A 19,744-nucleotide genomic window follows, 5' to 3' on the forward strand; every position below is an offset into this window, starting at 1 on the left:
ATAAAAAATTATTAATAAAAATTATAAATTATATTCATTAATAAATATTAAATTTAAAAATAATTAATTAATATTTTTAAAATAATTAAAGCCACTCACTGTGTAGTTTCCCACGTGGAACACTTCCATTGGCTCACCCCGATCCACGCGTCTTCCACAGCTGCGAACTCCTTAACGGATGCTAATTATTACCAACCGAAGGCAGCAACGTGGCACTGTCAAAACCGTCCGATTTAGCCAGAGGGGAAGTCTACGGTTGGATCGTCGCCCTGGCGGATACGGAGTGAAATGATTAGGATTTGATTAAGTATTAAATAATGAGTGATGGAAGAAAATTTCACTTTCCCCCAAATTTTATTAACGTTTTTGAGTTAACCTCTAATAGTTTACAAGAATAACAATTTATCCCCTCGAGTTCTTAACTCTTTTGTGGACAATTTTAATATTTAATTCGATAAAATTTATTTATATTCATTTAATATTGAAATAAAAAAAAAAATAAAGCATGCTTTGACATTGATGAACCTTGAGGGTTGTTTTGAAGAAACGTTAAAAATTGGGGTGCATGAGAAAATTACCCAAAAATTTAGGGGCAAAGAAAATTCTGCTCTCGAGGGAAAGTGAGTTCTACTTATTTCGTCTTCCTCTTCCTCTTCCTCTTCCTCTTCCTCTTCCACTCTTCCTCTTCTCTCTCTCGATCGGTTTGCTTAGGATTGTGATCCAGCAGAGGCAGCGGCGATGATGTCGTTCCACAAGCAGATGCAGCGGGAGCTGACGGCGCTGCCGTACGCGGCGGAGCAGCAGCAGCTGGGGGGCGGCGATGGCTCGGGCGTGCTCAGGACGGAGATGCACCACTTCTCCTCTGCCGACGACGACGGTGGGAAGGAGCTCCATCGCCTCGTGAAGGGCGCCAACGGGCCCAGGTGGCTCAACAGCGGAATTCTCCGGCCGCAGCCCGGGGAGCCCTTTGGCGATGGGAGATTCCTCCACCTCCAGACGGCCTCCGAACCCTCCGCGTCGGCGAGACACTGGTTCCCCCGCCCCCCGATCCTGCATCGCGACGGCGGCGGAGGCAGCGACGACGAGGTCCCGGCTGCGTCGAGCGACGCCGCGGGGATCTCTGGCGCCTGCGGGGAGCTCGCGGAGGCGGCCTCCGGGGAGGGGACGTGGCAGAACGCGAGGCACAAGGCGGAGATCTTGGCGCACCCGTTGTACGAGCAGCTCCTGGCGGCTCATGTGGCGTGCCTCAGGATCGCGACGCCGGTGGACCAGCTGCCGAGGATCGACGCGCAGCTCACCCAATCTCAGCAAGTGGTGTCCAAGTACTCGGTTGTCGCGAACGGCGGCCACATGCTTGGCGACGACAAGGAGCTCGACCAGTTCATGGTATTAACCAGACTTTACCCCAACAATCTCTCTTTGTTCCTTCACTCTCCAGTGATTCTTCTCTCTGCCCTAATCCAAACCCTATTCATTTTTAGCGACTCAATAACGCTTCCTTGGTTTCTTGCATCTTCAATTGGTTCTCCATGGCAAAATTATATATATGCTAATTTTGAATTCATTTCTTGGAATAAGCATGATTCTGAGACAAGCAGTAAATTGCTCATTTGAATCACAAAAAACAAAACAAAACAAAATGATTCACAGGAGCTCCCAATCCCATCTTGTGTTTTACGTCACGGTATCTGTACTTTTGATATGCTCGCTTCACATGTCGATTTGCTTAGCAATCCCATCGTAATCATATGTATAAATTATTTTTGCCAAATTTTTTAGCTGGAGATTGAGAGATAAAAGAAATGCATAAATGTTCTTCTTTCTTATGTTGTCTGCCACTTTGTCAGACACATCCATCTAAAATCAATCAACTGATCAAAACTTTTACTGGAGAAGATAAGACTTTCCACCATTCTTATGCCATCATTTTGCATAAGAACTTAACCTTGACTGAAGGAAAATTATTCATCTCATCTATTATGATGAAGATGATACAACTTCTAGTTCACTGTCTTATTAGGCCATTCAATCAATTCTAATTTCTTCATAAAAATTGCTTCATTTGAGAATTTATGGACAGAAGCTTATCTGATGATTTTTAAAATTATTTCTGATGCTTGGAACGTTTGATGGTTTGCTTAGACACACTACGCCTTGCTACTTTGCTCCTTCAAAGAACAACTGCAGCAGCATGTACGTGTGCATGCAATGGAGGCAGTGATGGCTTGTTGGGAGCTTGAGCAAGGACTAAAAAACTTCACAGGTATCACCAATTTGTCGTGTCTTCTTAAAAATAGTCTCTAATTTGCTACCATATAATATCATCCTTTTGTCACTACTATTGGAAAAGACAATATTTTTTGAATTTGCTATCAAGAGTTATTTTATTCATGGAATGTAGATGTGGAATCATAGATGAAACCTTAAAGAGAAAAGGCTAATATATTTTTTAATTCTTTGTCCAGTGCCAACAACTTGTGTTTGTCCACCTTTTGGGTCTGGTATATGAATCTTAATGTGAGTTCATTGCAAGCTACAAAGGATTTTTATATTCTCTTATTAAATTTGAGTTAAATGATTTAAGAGACAAAAATATTGTTGTAATATTTGGAGTTCAATTCTAAAAAACGTTTTCTTTATACAATCAAGTTTTTTGCTTTAAGTCACCTATTCTCTGTTTACACCAGTTTTCTCTCCTTTTTGTCTCATGATTTAATTGCTTCACTATAATCTGAAAGTTTTATTAAGAAGTGTGGAACATTATTTTTAGTTCTTAAAACTCTTGAATTGAGACTATCAACCAATTTCATAATTTGAATGCCCATGTCATCATCATCATCATCAACAACAAGACTACATTTATCCCAAATATTTGTGATACTTGCTTACATAGAGCTCAATGAAGGATAAAATTCATGTAACCGACTTCAAATAGTTAGACAAACACGACAACGATGATGATTTGAGATGGTTGCATGAATGATGAATCTTAAAGGATTGCAATCCATGTTGGCAGGGCTTAACTGTTTATGCCGCTGTATGAATGCTTATATCATGAATGTTTTAACTATGCCAAATGAAGTAGGTGTTTCTCCTGGGGAAGGAACAGGTGCAACCATGTCTGATGATAACGACGACGATGATAATCAAGTAGATAGTGAAACAAATTTATTTGATGGAAGCTTTGATGGGCCGGACAGCATGGGCTTCGGCCCACCTGCTCCAACCGAGAGCGACAGAGGCCTAATGGAACGAGTTAGGCAGGAGCTGAAACTTGAGCTAAAACAGGTAGATTTATCAAAAATGTAAGGCAAACATTGAAAATGTAGTTAGATACTTAAAGAAGAGATCTTTGTAATTATAAACTGTATCTAGACTAATTTCTTGTTGTTTGAGTTGTAGGGGTACAAAGAAAAGATTGTAGACATCAGAGAAGAGATTCTTCACAAGCGAAGAGCTGGGAAACTTCCCGGGAATAGCACTTCTACATTGAAAGCTTGGTGGCAATCCCACTCCAAGTGGCCATATCCAACTGTAAGTTTTCAGATCCAATCAAGTTGGTTTATCAAGACAAGTTTTCATTTTGGGGGAATGAAACAAAGCTAGGTCATAATTAGCTAGTGAGACATTAGCCTTATTCATTAACATACACCATGAGGAAATTTCAAGTTTTCAGATCAAATTGGATCAGTGTGCTAACTGATCATATATGAGTGAGACATCATCTCTATTTCATTAACATGGATCATGAGGAAAATTCAAATTTTCAGATTGAATCGGGTTGATTTATCGAGGTTATTTTAGAGAGAAACTAAGTTAACTCATCATAAGTGAGTGAAACATTAGCTTCATTAGCATAGACAATGAGAAAAATCTAAGCTTTCAGATCGAATCAGGTCGATTTATCAACATTTCTTAGAGCAAAATGAAGTTAACTCATCATAAAATAGACAAGAAGGAAAATTCAAGTTTTTGGATTGAATTGGGTTAGTTTACTGAGCCTCTTTTGGACTGAAATGAAGCTAACTAATCATAAAAAAGCGAGACATTAGCTTCATCTCGACGTCATCAACATAAACCATGATCTCTTTTTCACTAATGTAGGAAGATGACAAATCAAGATTAGTGCAAGAAACAGGATTACAGTTAAAGCAGATCAACAACTGGTTCATCAACCAGAGAAAAAGGAATTGGCAGACCAATCCCTCTTCATCAACTTCTCTAAAGACCAAGCGCAAAAGGTTTGCATTTTGCTTATCCTCCCTTCTATGGCTTGTAAGAACTTTCTATTGTCTTCAATTGAACAAATACTTCTGAACTTATTTGATCTTCATAAAAACTAGAAAGACATACTAGCTTATGCTGTTCATGATTTTTTTTAAAAAAAAATCACTTTTCATTTTCTAAAAAATAGAGGCATTGTCTGACATCTTTGAATAACAAAATTTATTTATTTATTTATTACAGGTAGAGACATTGTTGTTGCCTATTGTTTGCTAGGAATTAATTCACAACTTCATTCAAGTGAAGCATGATCCCCTTTCCACATACTAATTAGTGATGATGTTAAAAATCTCTAGAGGATGATGATCTTGATTTGAACCATATAGTCGCATGGAAATATAGCTTTCTACTTGTTCTATTGCAATGCTAAAACAAAATTGTATGAGAAATTCTTCTTTTTCTGCTTCAAGAGTATGTATTATACAAGTGGCTTGTGAATGCAAGTGGAAGTGAAGTAAATGCCTTCTTTTAAGCAAACGAGATTTGTTTGTCTTAATTACTTGGGATTAACCACATAAATCTTATCTCAACATACAAATGAGACTTTTAATTGTAATAATTTGTGCAATATCTTTTTAATGATCTTTTGTTTGTTTGTTTGTTGTTGGAGTAGCAACCAAGTCTTCGTTAGAGTATCAATTTTACATGTATCAAAATTTCAAGAACCAAGTATGGGAACGAGAGGAAAAACCATTTCATGTTACTCAACTTAGGCACAACTTATCATTCCACTTATCGATCGCACATGAAACAAGTCTAAGAACCTCGATACAAGTGACCATAGGAGCTTCCACAAGCAATCGCAAATGGCTTCTCCAATCAGGACCTACATCCCAACTTGAAACGCAATAGTTAAAACCAACAGAGCTACAAAGGCTAAACATATACCACCATACAAGTGTCTGACTAAACTTCGCAAATTCGATGGCTAGAATTCCATGGGTTCACATTGTGGCATTCATGAATGGTATAACTATATTCATATCAACAAGAGGTGGTCTTTCCTTTTCTTGACATTCATGTCCTCTGACATTCATGTCCTCTACAGAGATTCATTTCCCTCGCAACAATGTCGTTTCTTATCCGAAAATGTTCTTTGACATAAACAATCTTATCGTTCAGCATAGCACTCATGAGCTGAAGCAATAATTCATCAGGTCAAAACTGCTTTCAAATAGCCTATGGCAATGATCTAGACTCCCTTGAGAATGCAACCAAACATTTCAATAGTTATGATACATGGACAAGAAGCTGAAGCTCTCCTGCAGTCGAAACATTTCGATAGGTACACATGGACAAGAAGCTGAAGCCCTCCTGTGGTATGAAGCATCACAACGGCAGAATCCTCGAGTTGTGACGATTGTTTCGACCACCGAGTCCCAGGCCAAGTCCAAGGGGCACACTGTCACTCTTGCTGTTGGTATTGCAACACGTTGAAGGATTAGCATGCCCATGAGATTTGGAATTTTTGGCCTGAATATCGACGCAGACATGTCCATGGCCATGGCCATTGTTCACTTGATGCGGCTCGCCATTCTGCAAATTTGAGTTTCGGGTCATCTGTATCATCGCCATCTCTTCAGACGGTGGCGTTTGCTCCGGCAGCTCCACATCTTCATTGTATCCTTTGAAGAGGAAATCTGAGCAGTTCTTGCGAATTCCATGATCGTACGGATTTCTGAACCGCCCACCTGGGCCTCTGAGGTAGCTGTATCTCATAGCATTGGCCATTTCATTTGTTGTTATGTTCCGCGCGATCTGGAAGGTAAGAAGTACAGTCAGTTACAGCTAATAGTGATAGTAACTGATCAAGAACACAAATAGGTTCTTTTTTTGGGCTATCGAAATCAACAGACCAATGAGCATTATACAATCGATCTGTCTCTGCAAACCTTGACTGGGCTTTCAGTTTAAGAAATGACAATTTATAAAGATTGCCATGGTGTGGAATCCAAATAGAATTAAATTTTCTGCAAAGGAGAGAGTGTAAGCTGCATACCTGGGATGCTTGTATAAAAGTTAAAACTGCAACACCAAAGAAAAGAAAGAAGTCCATTATTAGAAATGCTATGGCTCCAGGATGTTCAATTGTATTATGACTCAACCATCCACCGAAAGAAGGCGGCGAAGGATCTCTCGCTATTCCTGCAGGATTGAAAGTGTTTCCTCCAAGTGAGAATGATATCGTACACTAGTGCTCGTACAAAGCTTAAAAGACATACTTATAATGGCAACTGAACCAGTAATAATCATGGCAGAAACTTCAAGAAGGAGAAACATCAAGAAGTCCCACTTATTTCTCTGCAGATTAATAAAAATGTTAAGACTTGAAAAGGAGGAGACAAAAGACAGAGGAACAGAGGTGTGAGTCTGAAGGACCTTGCCGATGCAATTAGATACCCAAGGACAGTGATGATCAAACTGCTCGACGCATCGATCACAGGTGGAACAATGCTTTGCACGGATTGGCCGAACAATCTGAGTATCATCAATTCAGCCAAACCAAATTAAATGCAATTGAAAATTGATAAAATCAGTCAGTTTGCCTACTACTGACACAGGAAATTACCTTGCATGTCGCACAGAGTTGTGACCAATTTCCAGCCAACAGGGCAGGGTGATTCAATTCTGTCTTTAGCAAAGGTTCCTACAAGCACAAATATTGATGAATGATCATGTCACCAACCTAGTTGATAGTATTTTGGAAATAAACTGTCAAAGTTTTCCCAAGATCCCATAATTCAATATCTCTATTATTCGTTATGCTGAAAATTTTGATTAAATAACCTTTAGTTTAATAAAGTAACAACATTGGCACAAAGAATACTTGTACCTCCACAGGCAAAACATGAAACAAGTTCAATTTGTATAACGGAGACTCTCCAATCAATTATACAGTCCTAGGGACATGCTAAGGTTGATAGGGGTAACAATGATTTTTTTCCCCACTTTAGCGATTCTGTAGCAATTGGATTACCAATAGCTTTTTCAATTCTAAATCATTGGGGATATGTTTATCCACACTATTAGCAAAAATTGAAGGTCCTCTCATATGCCAAACATGAAGAACTTTCAAAGAAGGATAGTACCAAAGAAGAGAAACGGATGAGAAACCCCAGAATATCACAATCTAGCTCCTTCTATCCAAAAAATCTCATTATCAAAAGATGCTTTTGCTAAAACCACTACTTACAAGTTTGTCTCAGATTTGATTTTTTAGCATAATCGAGACCACTAGATTGAAATAGCATAAAAGTATATTTATTTTCCCACGAAAATATGTAAATTTGTTTATATAAGATTTTACATCTGGCAGCATGTGCCCTAGTCAATCATGAGTTAGCATAGCAAAAGGTTAATCAGCAAATAGGAAAGCAGCGCCATAGATGAAAAACAGCATATGTGATAAGCAGAGTGAAACGGATTAGACACAGCAGTGACTGCAATTCTGTATTAAAATAGTTCAGACATCACTGGGACACAAGACAGCTCACACAACACGAAACAACCGATAAATTCATTCATTTCCAAAATCCTTAATTGCTCACTGGGGCCATTGAATGCTATTTAACTTATTCATTGCATCCAAGCCAGTACACCATAACTTATCCTACTTTGGTTGAAGATGTATATAGTTAACGATCTCCTTTGTCCATAGTTATAATTCATTATGTATGGAATACAGATGATCTCTTAGTAAATGCAACAAAAATAGGCATCTTTTATCTCCACCTTCCTCTAAAAGACTTCAACCTTAATTGATAGACTTATGGCCATCAAAATAAATGAATTAAGAGTATTTGCATCCTGGCATGTAAAGAGAAGGTTTTTAATTATTGAATGCATAAATTAACTGAACAAAGCATGCATGTCTGGTCCAAACCAAGTTATAGAAAATATAGAGTTTAATATTTGAATTATTGATAAAAATATTTGATCATATCCAAGAAAATAAAGACAAATATGAACAGATAACTTTTGGTATTTCAACACAAGATATTAGCATAAATAGGTACAATAATCAGTCTCAAAGCCAAGTATATATCTTACATCATCTCGGAGACTTTGTACATCCCTTGTGCTTCTATTGATGAAACCAGGATCTTTCCTGTTTCAAACATGTGGCAGACATGTAAGCCTGTGGTTGTTTGGAAAGAAGTATGCATATCTTACTTGGGTAATGGGAAAACTAACAGGATCTACAAACTGTACATTCATATTTAGCATAAATCAATGAAAAAGGCAGATAAAAATGTGATATTCTACTTGGGTAGTATACAACGACAAGACATTTTGATCCTCCATAAGGCTCTATTAATCTTTATTTGAAAATAATCTAGTCAAAATTGTAGCTAACTCTCTAAAGGAAATCTGATTAAAAATTCGACTTACCTGCTACACCTATAAAACAAGACTAATCCTGTAGTTGCCAGAAAAACTCCTGACCATGCTAGAAGCCCAAAGGCAGTTGATAAACCAAAGTCATAAGAACCTACATCCACAAAACAAAAGAAAATTAAGAATGATATATGCATATATATTTTTAGTTAATTACATGGAAATTTTCTGGAGACTTCAAGCAAATATACCTGCAATAACTGATTGAATATAGGTGAACAGCATAGCAATTATCACACACCAAAGAACAGGTGCAAGTCCTAATTTTGATAACCTACCACGGCCACTATTTCCATCACATCGCCTGTCAAACACCCTTCTAGCATTGCCCTGAAAACATGAAGTATATGTTGGGAAACACTTTGATGGACATCCAGAAAACACAAAAAATGAAACAAGTCACAGATAGGGTTATGAAGAGATCAAACATTAGTGTTTATTTACCAAGAACTCCAAAGTTTGGGCGTAAGGTTTTAAATCGGAGCTACAACCATATAGGGGGATAAAGCTTACAGAATGAACAGTTTTACTTTAAATGTATAGAAAATGTGTTTGTTTTGATTGCATTGAAAGAAGTCAAATTTGGGTTTGATCAAGTCGAATCGGAAGGAGTGCCTTGAGTTTTCTTTATTTTATAAAATTTATCATAGCCTTAAATATAATAGGCTATAAATATACGCATTTTAATCAATTTTTAGTTAACACTTGGGGAAGATGGGCTCTCAGATTTTTATCTGAGGAAAAGCCTCTCAGTCAGGTCAGACGACTGGGTCTTGTTTTCTGCTGACCACCTATTGCCATGAGAATGGTGCCAAAGAAATAAAAATTCTCTCCAAAAGTTTGCACAGCAGCAAAACATCCTGCCATTGTATAACAATAAAATGCAGAGTACAAACTATTTGGCACACTCTTAAGAGAGAGAAAGGGAATATATTTGAAATACATGATACCTACAAGGAAAAAAGCAGCTTGTCGATGCCCCTTATCTGATGCAAGCTGAGCAGGAGTTAAACCAGTGTTATCAGTGATCATCAAGTCTTCTTTCTTCCCAGCTTGAACTAGAACTGTGCATGCCTCTAGATTTCCTCTGATAGCTGCCCAATGTAGTGGAGTACAACCTATGGGAGAACAAAGATTATGAAACAAGCCAAAACTTTCAAAATTACAGATGCAGGAAGCAAAAGACAACAAAATTGCATACCCTCTTTATCCTGTCGCCCCCTATAAGCATCTAGAAATAAAAGGAGCCGTATGCAATCAGCAAATCCCTTATAAGCAGCCCTATCATGATGAACAATTGAGCAAACCCATAAATTAGCAGTTAGTATAAATAATTTCTAGAGAACATCTAATATGAAACATGAACTAATTAGTCGGGCAACATAAGCTTGATATGCTGAGAATAGATTGGATTGAATGTGCTAGAAAACCTCCAAGAAGAAAAGAGAATAAAGATTCATGTTTGCACTACAAGTAGGAGAATTTACTAAGTACCAATGTAAAGGGCTCCTTCCATCGTTATCAGGGATATCTGGATCAGCATTCCATCTTATGACGATATGGTATAAAAATGCAGTCTGACCATACTGTGCTGCAACATGAGTGCTCTGCAATTAAGTGGAAATGATAAAAGGGATCATATGCCAGGTTTAAACTGGAACATACTAAAAAACAAAACCATGCATGGATTAACATGTTCGGTCAAATCATGCTAATGAAGAGCTCAAAGCATAGACATTCTCTTCCAAAGATACTAAGCACATACTCATTTTTATAAAAAATAATAATTAAAATATAAGGAAGAAGAAGATGAAGAACTCATTGCTGACACAGTGACACTTCACTTAATAGAAATTTGTCAAAATCAAGTATTTCACAGTAAGTTAGAAGTAATTACAAACTCCAATCAGTATATATATTCCACCTCAAACTAAACTGTTTTGCTAATGGATAAGGCTGACCCAAATAATTATCCTGACTTTTCTTAGCTCGTCCAATTATATATTGTCCAATCATGCAACTTAATTCCCATGATGATCTACTTGGAATAGAGTATCCATCAATAAGAAAGTTCTAGCAAGTCATCAAGGTACCAAAAAGATCTATGATCAGTGCAAACAACAAAAAACTATACTTGCATTCATAATATAGCCATATCTCAGTTTCAGGCACAAAAAGCATACATACAACATAAGTTGAGTGACAAAATAAGATTTTATTTAAGTCACGATAATATAGAAAATTAAATTTATTTTCTCAACGATTCTATGAGAAGTGTTTTTCCTCTTGCAATGCAGGATCAGACTGCTTACAATAGACCATTCTCCGAGACCTTGCATTGGCTGGACCTTCATGCACCTGACGGCCTTTTATAACTTGAATGGACAGGTTACATCAGTTAGGTTCCACTCAGTTTGATAGCTGAGGGCTGAACCTTAAATTTATTAATAAGGAGTATGCCAATGTGCCTAAAGCAAATTAGAAAGCATATACAGTCTGCAATGTTAATCATAACTACAGAGAACACTTTGGCTGCTTTATATTGTGAAGATTATAAACAACAGGAGTTCTGCGAGCCCTTACAGAAAGTCTTAACTTTCAAAATCATTCTCTCACCCCTTCAATACACTTGTACAGCTGATACGTAAGAAAATTAAAGAAGCTTCTAAACACTACAGAGGACTCTACAGACCTTCCACCTCATATGTAGGCATTTCTTGTTCTGAAAATTTCAATTCTACCACAACTTTCCACCAAAGTGGTTACAATCATTAATTATGCATGGAAAGAAGGTACCTAGCTCATGTAGATCACCAACGAGAGAAATACAAATGACGAAATCATATTGATCAAGCACTGAATTAGGAACAATAAGATAGGAGAACAAAATATACAAGGGGCATTCATTTAAATAGATGTTTATTCATGCAGGCTGGTTGAAGATTATGTCAAAGCATGGATAGAGTCTACCACAGGTCAATCTAATATAGAAGCGTGGAAACTAAATTCGAGAGTTCTCCTCTATATACTCTAGACTAACGTTCATCTAGGATTGTTAACAAAGAACATCTATTAGTTTAACACAAGCATCTTGAAGTTGAGTTGTTAGCCACACTGGTAAAGAGTGATTGCTAGCACTGTTGCAATAGATACCTGAGCGAAGTGTCATAAATTTGGACAAAACAAGGATTTTCCTCACTGTAGTTATGAGGGAAACATACCTGATACCCATACAAGTCTGACACATCAACACGAGCCCCTTCCTTGAGCAATACCTCGGCAACCTGGATATGACCTCGCACTGCACTCCAATGGAGAGCTGTCTGCCCCGTGTTGTCGGTGGCGTTTACATCTCCTCCATGCTGATCCAAACAACAAAAATTTACTTCCAATTAACCATAAATTCAAAGGTCAATAAAAGCCCAATAATCCCATCGCACAAGGGGAGGAAGGGGGGAACAATCTATTACGCTAATTAGAGGGTACGATGACGGAGAGACACTACAGGCGACAACGGATCTAAGAGAAACGAAAGGGAAACACCCTGATGTTACACCGGAGGGAGAGGAATACCTCGATAATGTACTGGACGGAGGCGGTGCGGTTATTGAGAGCCGCCCACTGGAGGGCGTAGTACCCGGCCCCGTCCGGCTCTGAGACGGAGCACCCCTCCGCCTCCACCAGCCGCTGGAGCTTCTCCAAATCGCCGTAGGCCGCCGCAGTGTACACGTCGTTCTTGGACGAATCCTCGGCCGCTCCTTCCGCCGCTGCTCCTCCCGCGACCGTGGTCCCCTCGTCCACCACCTCGATCTCCGAAGCCATCGGACTCTCCCCCACCACCGCCGCCGCCGCCGCGCCAAGAAAACGACACGATCCGGCGACAACTAGCCGCAGGACGCGGAGGAAGAAGAGAGGGAAACGCTCTCCTTTTAGATTCGAGAGAGAGCCACCGAGCACCGAGCGAGCGAGCGAGAGGAGAGGAAAGAAGCCGACGACGAAGACCCTCGAACCATACGCTTACACTTCGCTTTATAACCCTCGTAGTTTTACTTAATTAATATGCCCTCGCATAAGCGCTCCTATGAATTCTTATCAAAAAACATCGCGATTCATTTATGTAAAATAATATAATTCTCTTCCAATATACTATTCGATATTATCTTCTATCACATACACATATTAAATTCTAAATTAATTAATAAATTATATAAATATAATAAATTTATATTTAATAATTATATAATCTTAATTATTATAAATATTATAGCAGTTATGTAGTTACTATTGTAGTTATAGCAATTATAATTTTATAATTACTACAAATATAGAAATATTATTAAATAAAATAAGTTTGAATGTGATTGCGAGTTCATAAATTTGTGATAGACAAGGATCCCAACTGTTATAGTCTATAAGTGTTATAATATGAATATTATTGAATAAAATAAATCTAAATTATAATAATTAAAATTTTGTAGTTGTTATAATGTGAATATTAAATGAATAGATCAAATCAAAAGTGAAAGTTTGTAACAATTTATGATTTAAATGAAACTAACCTACTAAAATATCAGGATCCATTTATCAAAAAGTCAAAACTGACCTACATTCAAGGGTAGTTATATAATTTTATAAGGATGGATGGGTGAAATGTCTTTTTGATAAAAATAAATAAATACAGTAAAAGTCGATTTCAATAAAAAGATATGTCTTTTGGTTATTGCCCCTAAACTAATAACAAATTATGTAAAATAGTATAATATACTTTTTATATTTATTATTTTATAAATTTAAAAAATTAAATTATCAATTTAGATCAATTTATTTATATTAATTATATTTAAACTAAATTAAGTTATAATTAATTCATGAATAAATTTTTTTTAAAAAACTAATTTCTTTATTTTCAAAATATTTTTATATTTTTCATTTCATTCTTAAGCTAAAATACTTTCTTTGACTTAATAGAGATAGTGATGTAATAAATATAAAGAATTGAGAAATTTTATGAGTATTTGCACTGATATAAAAGAACATAAATTAACTTTTTTTATTGTTCACTTGGGAGAAAATAAAGAGGATGAAGGAATTTAATTTGTTTAATGTTTTCTTTTACTCTGTTATAATTTTTGTCAAAGTTACTTCAATATACTTAAAATAATTATTTAAGTATAATCAAAATTATTTTAACATTGATAAAAAAATATTTTAAAATGAGTTAAAATCGATCAAATATTATTACAATAATTTTATCAAAATTATTAGAGTTGAAATAGTTTTGATAAAAATTATTATAATATAAAATAATTTTGAATTATTCCATCTTAAAGTTGAATGAAGTAGTTTTAGTTCAAGTTGCTTGTTGTAAATATAAAATACTTTTTTGATATTCTTTTCAAATGAAGGGCTGTTTTGATTTTTGAACAAAAATATTGTCACCTGCCGGTGACATTACCGCCACCTTTGACTCCTTTGTTAGTAGAATAGAATGCTCTCGTTCACCAAATCGTCAATCGAAAGATTCCTATTTTGACTTGCATGCGGCAAGGTGGCTGACGTGGAGTCGCACGTATTTTTAAATTTATTCAAATTATTAATAAACAATTTTTACAACATCAAATCGATAATCGAATTTTAAAAATTAAATATTTAAATTATAAAAAATAATACATTTTGTGTTATATAAATACATCATAATATTTTTGATATTTTTATTACATGATAGAGATGTATATGGCCTCTTGAGCAATAAAATAAGAGGAAAATATTATTATAATATAAAATAAGTATCATGGCTTATATAAAAAAAGTATCATGGCTTTTATATAAATATTTGGTTAATCATATAAATATATTTATAGCTTCTTTAATTTAAAATATTATTATTATGATTAATTTTAATTAAATTCAAAATACAAGCAGACCTTCAAAATATTCCTTCCTATAGGATTCGATGCAAGCATCTTAATATGTTAACAGACCTCATTATATATAAATTTCAAGGAAGTGCTCAATTATTACATAAATTTCAGCGAGGAGCAAAAAGAAAAAAAGAAAAATATGTGATGTTCTTATTGAAATAGCAGGGATAACTGGAAAGGGAAGTAAATAAAATGCATACTAAAATAGCTTGAAGAGGAGACCACCATGAGTGGCAAAGAATGGAGCAAACACTAGAGACTCCACGGCCATGAGCTTGATGAGGATGTTCAGGGATGGCCCGGATGTGTCCTTGAGTGGGTCGCCGATCGTGTCGCCGATCACGGCAGCCTTGTGGGGGTCCGAGCCCTTGGGGCCGAGCGACCTGGCGTGCTCGGAAGCTCCAGCCTGATTGACAACACGAGAAGCGATGAGAAGAAGGAATTGAATGGTTTCTGTTAAGCTCGGAACAAGTTGAGGGGAGTGTTTGAAGATGCTTCACCTCAATGTATTTCTTGGCATTGTCCCATGCGCCACCAGTGTTTGATGCAGAGATGGCAATCTGTCGAAGACGATGTGAGGATGAATTAAGTTTGGATGTGGGGAGGAGGGCTAACTGACCTGAACTCCGGAGACAAGAGAGCCTGCGAGGACGCCGGAGAGAGTTTCGACTCCGAAGAGAGTCCCGACGACGAGGGGAGTCAGCATGACAAGCGCGCCGGGAGGAATCATCTCCCTGATGGAGGCGTCGGTCGATATCTTGACACAGTTTGTGTAGTCTGGTCTAGCAGTTCCCTCCATGAGGCCGGGAATGGTGTTGAACTGCCGGCGAACTTCTTCGACCATTTTGAGAGCTGCACTGCCGACGCTCTTCATGGTCATGGCTGAAAACCAGTAGGGAAGCATGGCGCCGACGAGGAGGCCAATGAAAACCTTGGGTGTGAGGACGTCCACGGACGGGATCGCTGCCCGGCTCACAAAGGCGCCAAAAAGTGCAAGGGACACCAAGGCAGCTGAGCCAATAGCAAAGCCCTGACAGATAACAAATTCATTTGCAAGAACTTAAAGAGGTGAATGAATGAATGAATGAATACACAGTTGTTGATCATTTTCACCTTTCCGATTGCGGCAGTGGTGTTGCCGGCGGCGTCGAGAGCATCGGTTCTTTCGCGAATTCTGTGGCTCATGCCGGCCATCTCTGCGATTCCACCAGCATTGTCACTGATAGGCCCGTAGGCATCGATGGCAAGGCCGGTCGCGATGGTGCTCAACATTCCAAGGGCAGCAACTGCAATGCCATACATGGCTGCCAAACTGAAGCTGACAAAAATACTGACAGCAATTGCGAAGATCGGAATGATGACAGATTTGTATCCCAAAGCAAGGCCAAATATGACATTGGTAGCAGCTCCAGTTCGACAGGAATCAGCAACATCTTGCACAGGGCTGAAAGTAGAGATCAAGAAAGCGGATTATCAGAAGAACAAACAATTGGGAGCATAGAACAAAGTTGAGTAGCTAGAGAACCTGTAAGCATTGCTTGTGTAATACTCGGTTACGAATCCTATCACCAAACCAGCCCACAAGCCGATCGCTACACAGAAGAAGAGCTCCCTACCAGAAAATCTCTCAGACAGTAAGTTACCTTCACAAATTTATCTAGAAGAACAAACATTGGGGCTGGAAATAGATTACCAGTTTTTGACAGATTTCTGGGCACCAAAATTGAAGATTGTAAAGGTGGATGGGAGTGCTACCCAACTAACCACTGCAATTCCAGCAGTCATGAGAACTGTGGAGATAATGAGTTGCTTCTTCAATGAAGGTTCGATCTCCTTCACGGCCTTAATCTCAAAAAAGTCAGTAGCGAAAAGAGTGGTGATCAGACAAACAATGATTCCCATGGAGCTGATCAGTAGAGGGTATAACATTGCTGTCAAATCATGGTTAATTCCAAAGGAAGATATTGAAGCAACAACTAGGGCTGCACATGAAGACTCAGCATAAGATCCAAAGAGATCCGATCCCATTCCAGCAATATCCCCGACATTGTCACCGACATTGTCGGCAATAACCTGTAAACAGTTTCAGAAGATATCATCAATAGAAGAACATAAACAAAATTCAAAAGAACCCCTCTTTGGCAAGGAGTGGCTCTGGCACTTGCATGATTGCAGACACAGCAAGAATTACAAGTTTTAAAATTTTATGGAAAAGAGATGCTTGAGGAGATTCTTACAGCTGGGTTCCTTGGATCATCCTCAGGAATGTTTCGCTCGACCTTTCCAACCAGATCAGCCCCAACATCGGCAGCTTTAGTATAGATACCGCCACCAACCCTACCAAAGAGAGCCATGGAAGACCCACCAAGGCCATAGCCAGTGATAGCCTCAAAAAGACCTTCCCAGTCATCACCATAATACAATTTGAACAAGTTAATTGAAAGGAAAAGAACCAAAAGGCCATTAGCAGCAAGCAAAAAGCCCATCACTGCGCCTGATCGGAATGCAGTGATGAAAGCCTTCCCAACACCCTTTCTTGCCTCCAGAGTTGTCCTGGCATTGGCATACGTCGCAATCTTCATGCCGAGGAATCCAGACACCACAGAGGTGGTACCTCCAAGTAAGAAAGACAGTGTGCTAAAGATGGCATTGGCAAGGGCTGGCTTGCAAGTCTTGTCCTTGCTGTAAGTGCAGGGTTGGCTCTCTGTGCTGAAGCCCTCGACAGAGCCAAGGAAGAGGAAGATCAGTGCGGCAAAAATAGCCATGAAAATTCCAACATACTGGTACTCAGTGAGAAGGAAAGAAGTAGCTCCTGTTCAAAATGTTAGTAGAAACCTCATGTCAATGTCATAAATTAATTTACAAAATTGAAGTTAACCTAAGTTTAGTGAAAAAGAGGGGAAAATACTACTCTTTGAGAAAGAAGAATCAAAGTTAAAAATGTTCCTTGGATCAAAAAAAAAAAAAAAACACAACCTTTGGCATCTCATTCTACATTATCATCTTTCAAGAATTATATATTCAGCACAGTAGTCAAGTTGATTAATAGTAAAATGATAGAAACGGACAAGTCATGAACCCATGAAAATTAAAAGCGAATCTTGCTAAAGAATTCTTCAGATTCTATGGAGGCAAAACAAAACAACTGCTTAGTAATTTCTCCATTTGGATACATGGTCAATGAAGTTCCAGCTTTACAAATTCCATTGACCAAAACAACACAGAGTCGAAGCTTGCACTACAGTTTGCTTTGGCTTCAATATCAGATCTGGACTACTTAAGGCTGTCTTCCATTTGGATACAAATTCCATTCGATTTGAAGCACACAGCCAAGACCTAAAAACCATTTTGCACTACCCAACAAATTAAAACACACAAATTAGCAGCTATAATTGTTGGGTTTAATTCATTTTTCTTATAGTGATTAATAAGTGAGACCTATCTATTAGGTCACATATCATGCAAGATCTGAGGCTAATAGAACATCTAATTTCTTAATAGAATATGCCAGCAGAGAACCAGTGGGATCCACTACCGCAGTAGCCCTACAACTGACCGTCAGACTTGATCTGACAAGATAATAAGGCACGATGATATTATAAACTAATCAATAGAACAAAATCTCTTTTTTTTTTTCACATAATGGTACCGGGAAGTTAAAATCGTTGCATAAATAATTAGTGTGCATTTGCATTGCAACATCACGAACCAAATTCGAAAAAACGCACGATTCGGAAAGGAGGAAAACAAATTGTAGATTTCTATAGATCAACAATCCAGGATCTGAGGACTGAAGACTCCATTTCAAGGAGTTTAGCGGACACAAAATTCGACAGGGACCAATGTTTCAGGGACCGCATACCAAGACAAAATTGAAATAGATTAAAAGGCAAACCTAAAGGAGTTATTTTGACGATAGAGTTAATTTTATTTTAAAATATACCCAAAGAAGAAAACATAGCAGATCCAGTTACCTAAAATTAACGACACTTATTCTGCGCATGAAACTTCACGCAAACACTTCGAATTGACATTGAACCGCGCAGATCTGACGGGGGGAAAACGACAAAGACCAGATCTACATAAAGCTCTCACCTTCCGAAATGGCGCTCTGGATCTCGGCGCACTTGACCACCACGTTGTGATCGTTGAGCCCCTCCTCCTCGTCGATCAAGTACTCGGAATATCCGTTCTTGCCTGTGCCCGCCGCGTCGCCCTCTGATGGCGAGAGTCTTACCTTGGAGACCAGGACCCACTGCATCAGCGCGAACGCGATCCCGACGACGGCCGTCGCCGGGATCAGGACCTGGGTGAGTAGATCGGAAAGAATCGCCGCCCCCATCCCTTGATCTGCAACCCCGGCGTCCAATACGCTTGGAGATCGACCGATCCACCAATGCGAAGAGAAATGGCTTCGAGGGCTTCCAATCGAGCTCCGCCTCACGCTGATCTCACACGACGCCGGGAGGCCCGGGGGTTTGCCTATTTATACACGAAGGCTGAGGAGAGAGAAGCCATTTCGGATCCCGTTAATCGAGGTGAACTCGCGGGACATACGACACGGCGAAAATTAACTTTCAACCTTTGGGGCCCTACGGATCAAGACCCTCAAACCTACCCGCTCCAGAAACGAAGAGCCTGCGGGGTCCATCGTAAAACTAGAGATTCTTATTTTACCCGTCACTTTAAAAAATTTAGGGGAAAGGGTAGTTTTACTAGAAGGAAAATAACAGAATTGAATTTCGTAGAATAAAAAAGAGATTTTAAATGGAAATTTACTAAAACACACCCATCTTTTTAGTCTTTTACCAATATACTCCTTAGCTCTCTCTGTTTTTTTCACGGGTAAAAATAAAATAAAGCATTCGCATCTTTTTGCATTTTTTTTAACCAAAAGAACATCGTTAATTTTAAATGATATTATTCGATATTATGCTATTAATTTTTGTAAATAAAAATCATGAGTTATTTGCGAATAATATTTTAAGTAATGTGTACGTACAAAGCTTCGAGTCATGTCTATTATCAAATTTATAAATAATAAAAAATCAACAAATAAATTTGAAATGTTAAACTCGTGAACTAACTAATTAACCTAATCAAATTTGAGAATGTAAAAGTTTTAAACAATTAGATAAATT

The 19,744-nt window shown here is 38.1% G+C and overlaps 3 protein-coding genes across 4 annotated transcripts; 1 reads left to right on the plus strand and 2 right to left on the minus strand.

Moving 5' to 3' along the window:
• The first annotated feature begins 699 nt into the window (after positions 1-699).
• Positions 700-4,733, plus strand: LOC141826348 (homeobox protein knotted-1-like 2). Its single transcript, XM_074713589.1, has 6 exons — positions 700-1,386; positions 2,143-2,263; positions 3,086-3,288; positions 3,403-3,534; positions 4,105-4,241; positions 4,468-4,733. The coding sequence occupies exons 1-6, from the start codon at positions 739-741 to the stop codon at positions 4,469-4,471; spliced, it is 1,245 nt and encodes a 414-aa protein (XP_074569690.1). The 5' UTR covers positions 700-738; the 3' UTR covers positions 4,472-4,733.
• Positions 4,734-5,311: 578 nt separating this feature from the next.
• On the minus strand, positions 5,312-12,663 carry LOC141826346 (protein S-acyltransferase 24-like). 2 transcript variants are annotated; one of them, XM_074713588.1, is made up of 13 exons: positions 12,256-12,662; positions 11,904-12,044; positions 10,177-10,289; positions 9,884-9,963; positions 9,637-9,800; positions 8,874-9,012; positions 8,677-8,776; positions 8,335-8,392; positions 6,854-6,931; positions 6,664-6,762; positions 6,507-6,585; positions 6,284-6,429; positions 5,312-6,042 (listed from the first exon to the last, which is right to left on the minus strand). In XM_074713588.1, exons 1-13 carry the CDS (start codon positions 12,502-12,504, stop codon positions 5,614-5,616), a joined length of 1,875 nt encoding a protein of 624 aa, XP_074569689.1. In that variant the 5' UTR covers positions 12,505-12,662; the 3' UTR covers positions 5,312-5,613. The 2 variants fall into 2 exon arrangements, with proteins under 2 accessions (XP_074569689.1, XP_074569688.1); XM_074713587.1 differs by having other exon boundaries at positions 6,507-6,762; positions 12,256-12,663.
• Positions 12,664-14,646: 1,983 nt separating this feature from the next.
• LOC141826338 (pyrophosphate-energized vacuolar membrane proton pump-like) lies at positions 14,647-19,036 on the minus strand. The gene is made up of 8 exons (XM_074713580.1): positions 18,699-19,036; positions 16,841-17,415; positions 16,297-16,676; positions 16,129-16,215; positions 15,717-16,047; positions 15,223-15,633; positions 15,104-15,163; positions 14,647-15,009 (listed from the first exon to the last, which is right to left on the minus strand). Exons 1-8 carry the CDS (start codon positions 18,943-18,945, stop codon positions 14,803-14,805), a joined length of 2,298 nt encoding a protein of 765 aa, XP_074569681.1. The 5' UTR covers positions 18,946-19,036; the 3' UTR covers positions 14,647-14,802.
• Positions 19,037-19,744: the final 708 nt, after the last annotated feature.

Source organism: Curcuma longa, chromosome 4, assembly GCF_044706935.1.
Source record: "Curcuma longa cultivar G26 ecotype Majalengka, Jawa Barat chromosome 4, ITB_CL_G26_1.1, whole genome shotgun sequence".
NCBI lineage: Eukaryota > Viridiplantae > Streptophyta > Magnoliopsida > Zingiberales > Zingiberaceae > Curcuma > Curcuma longa.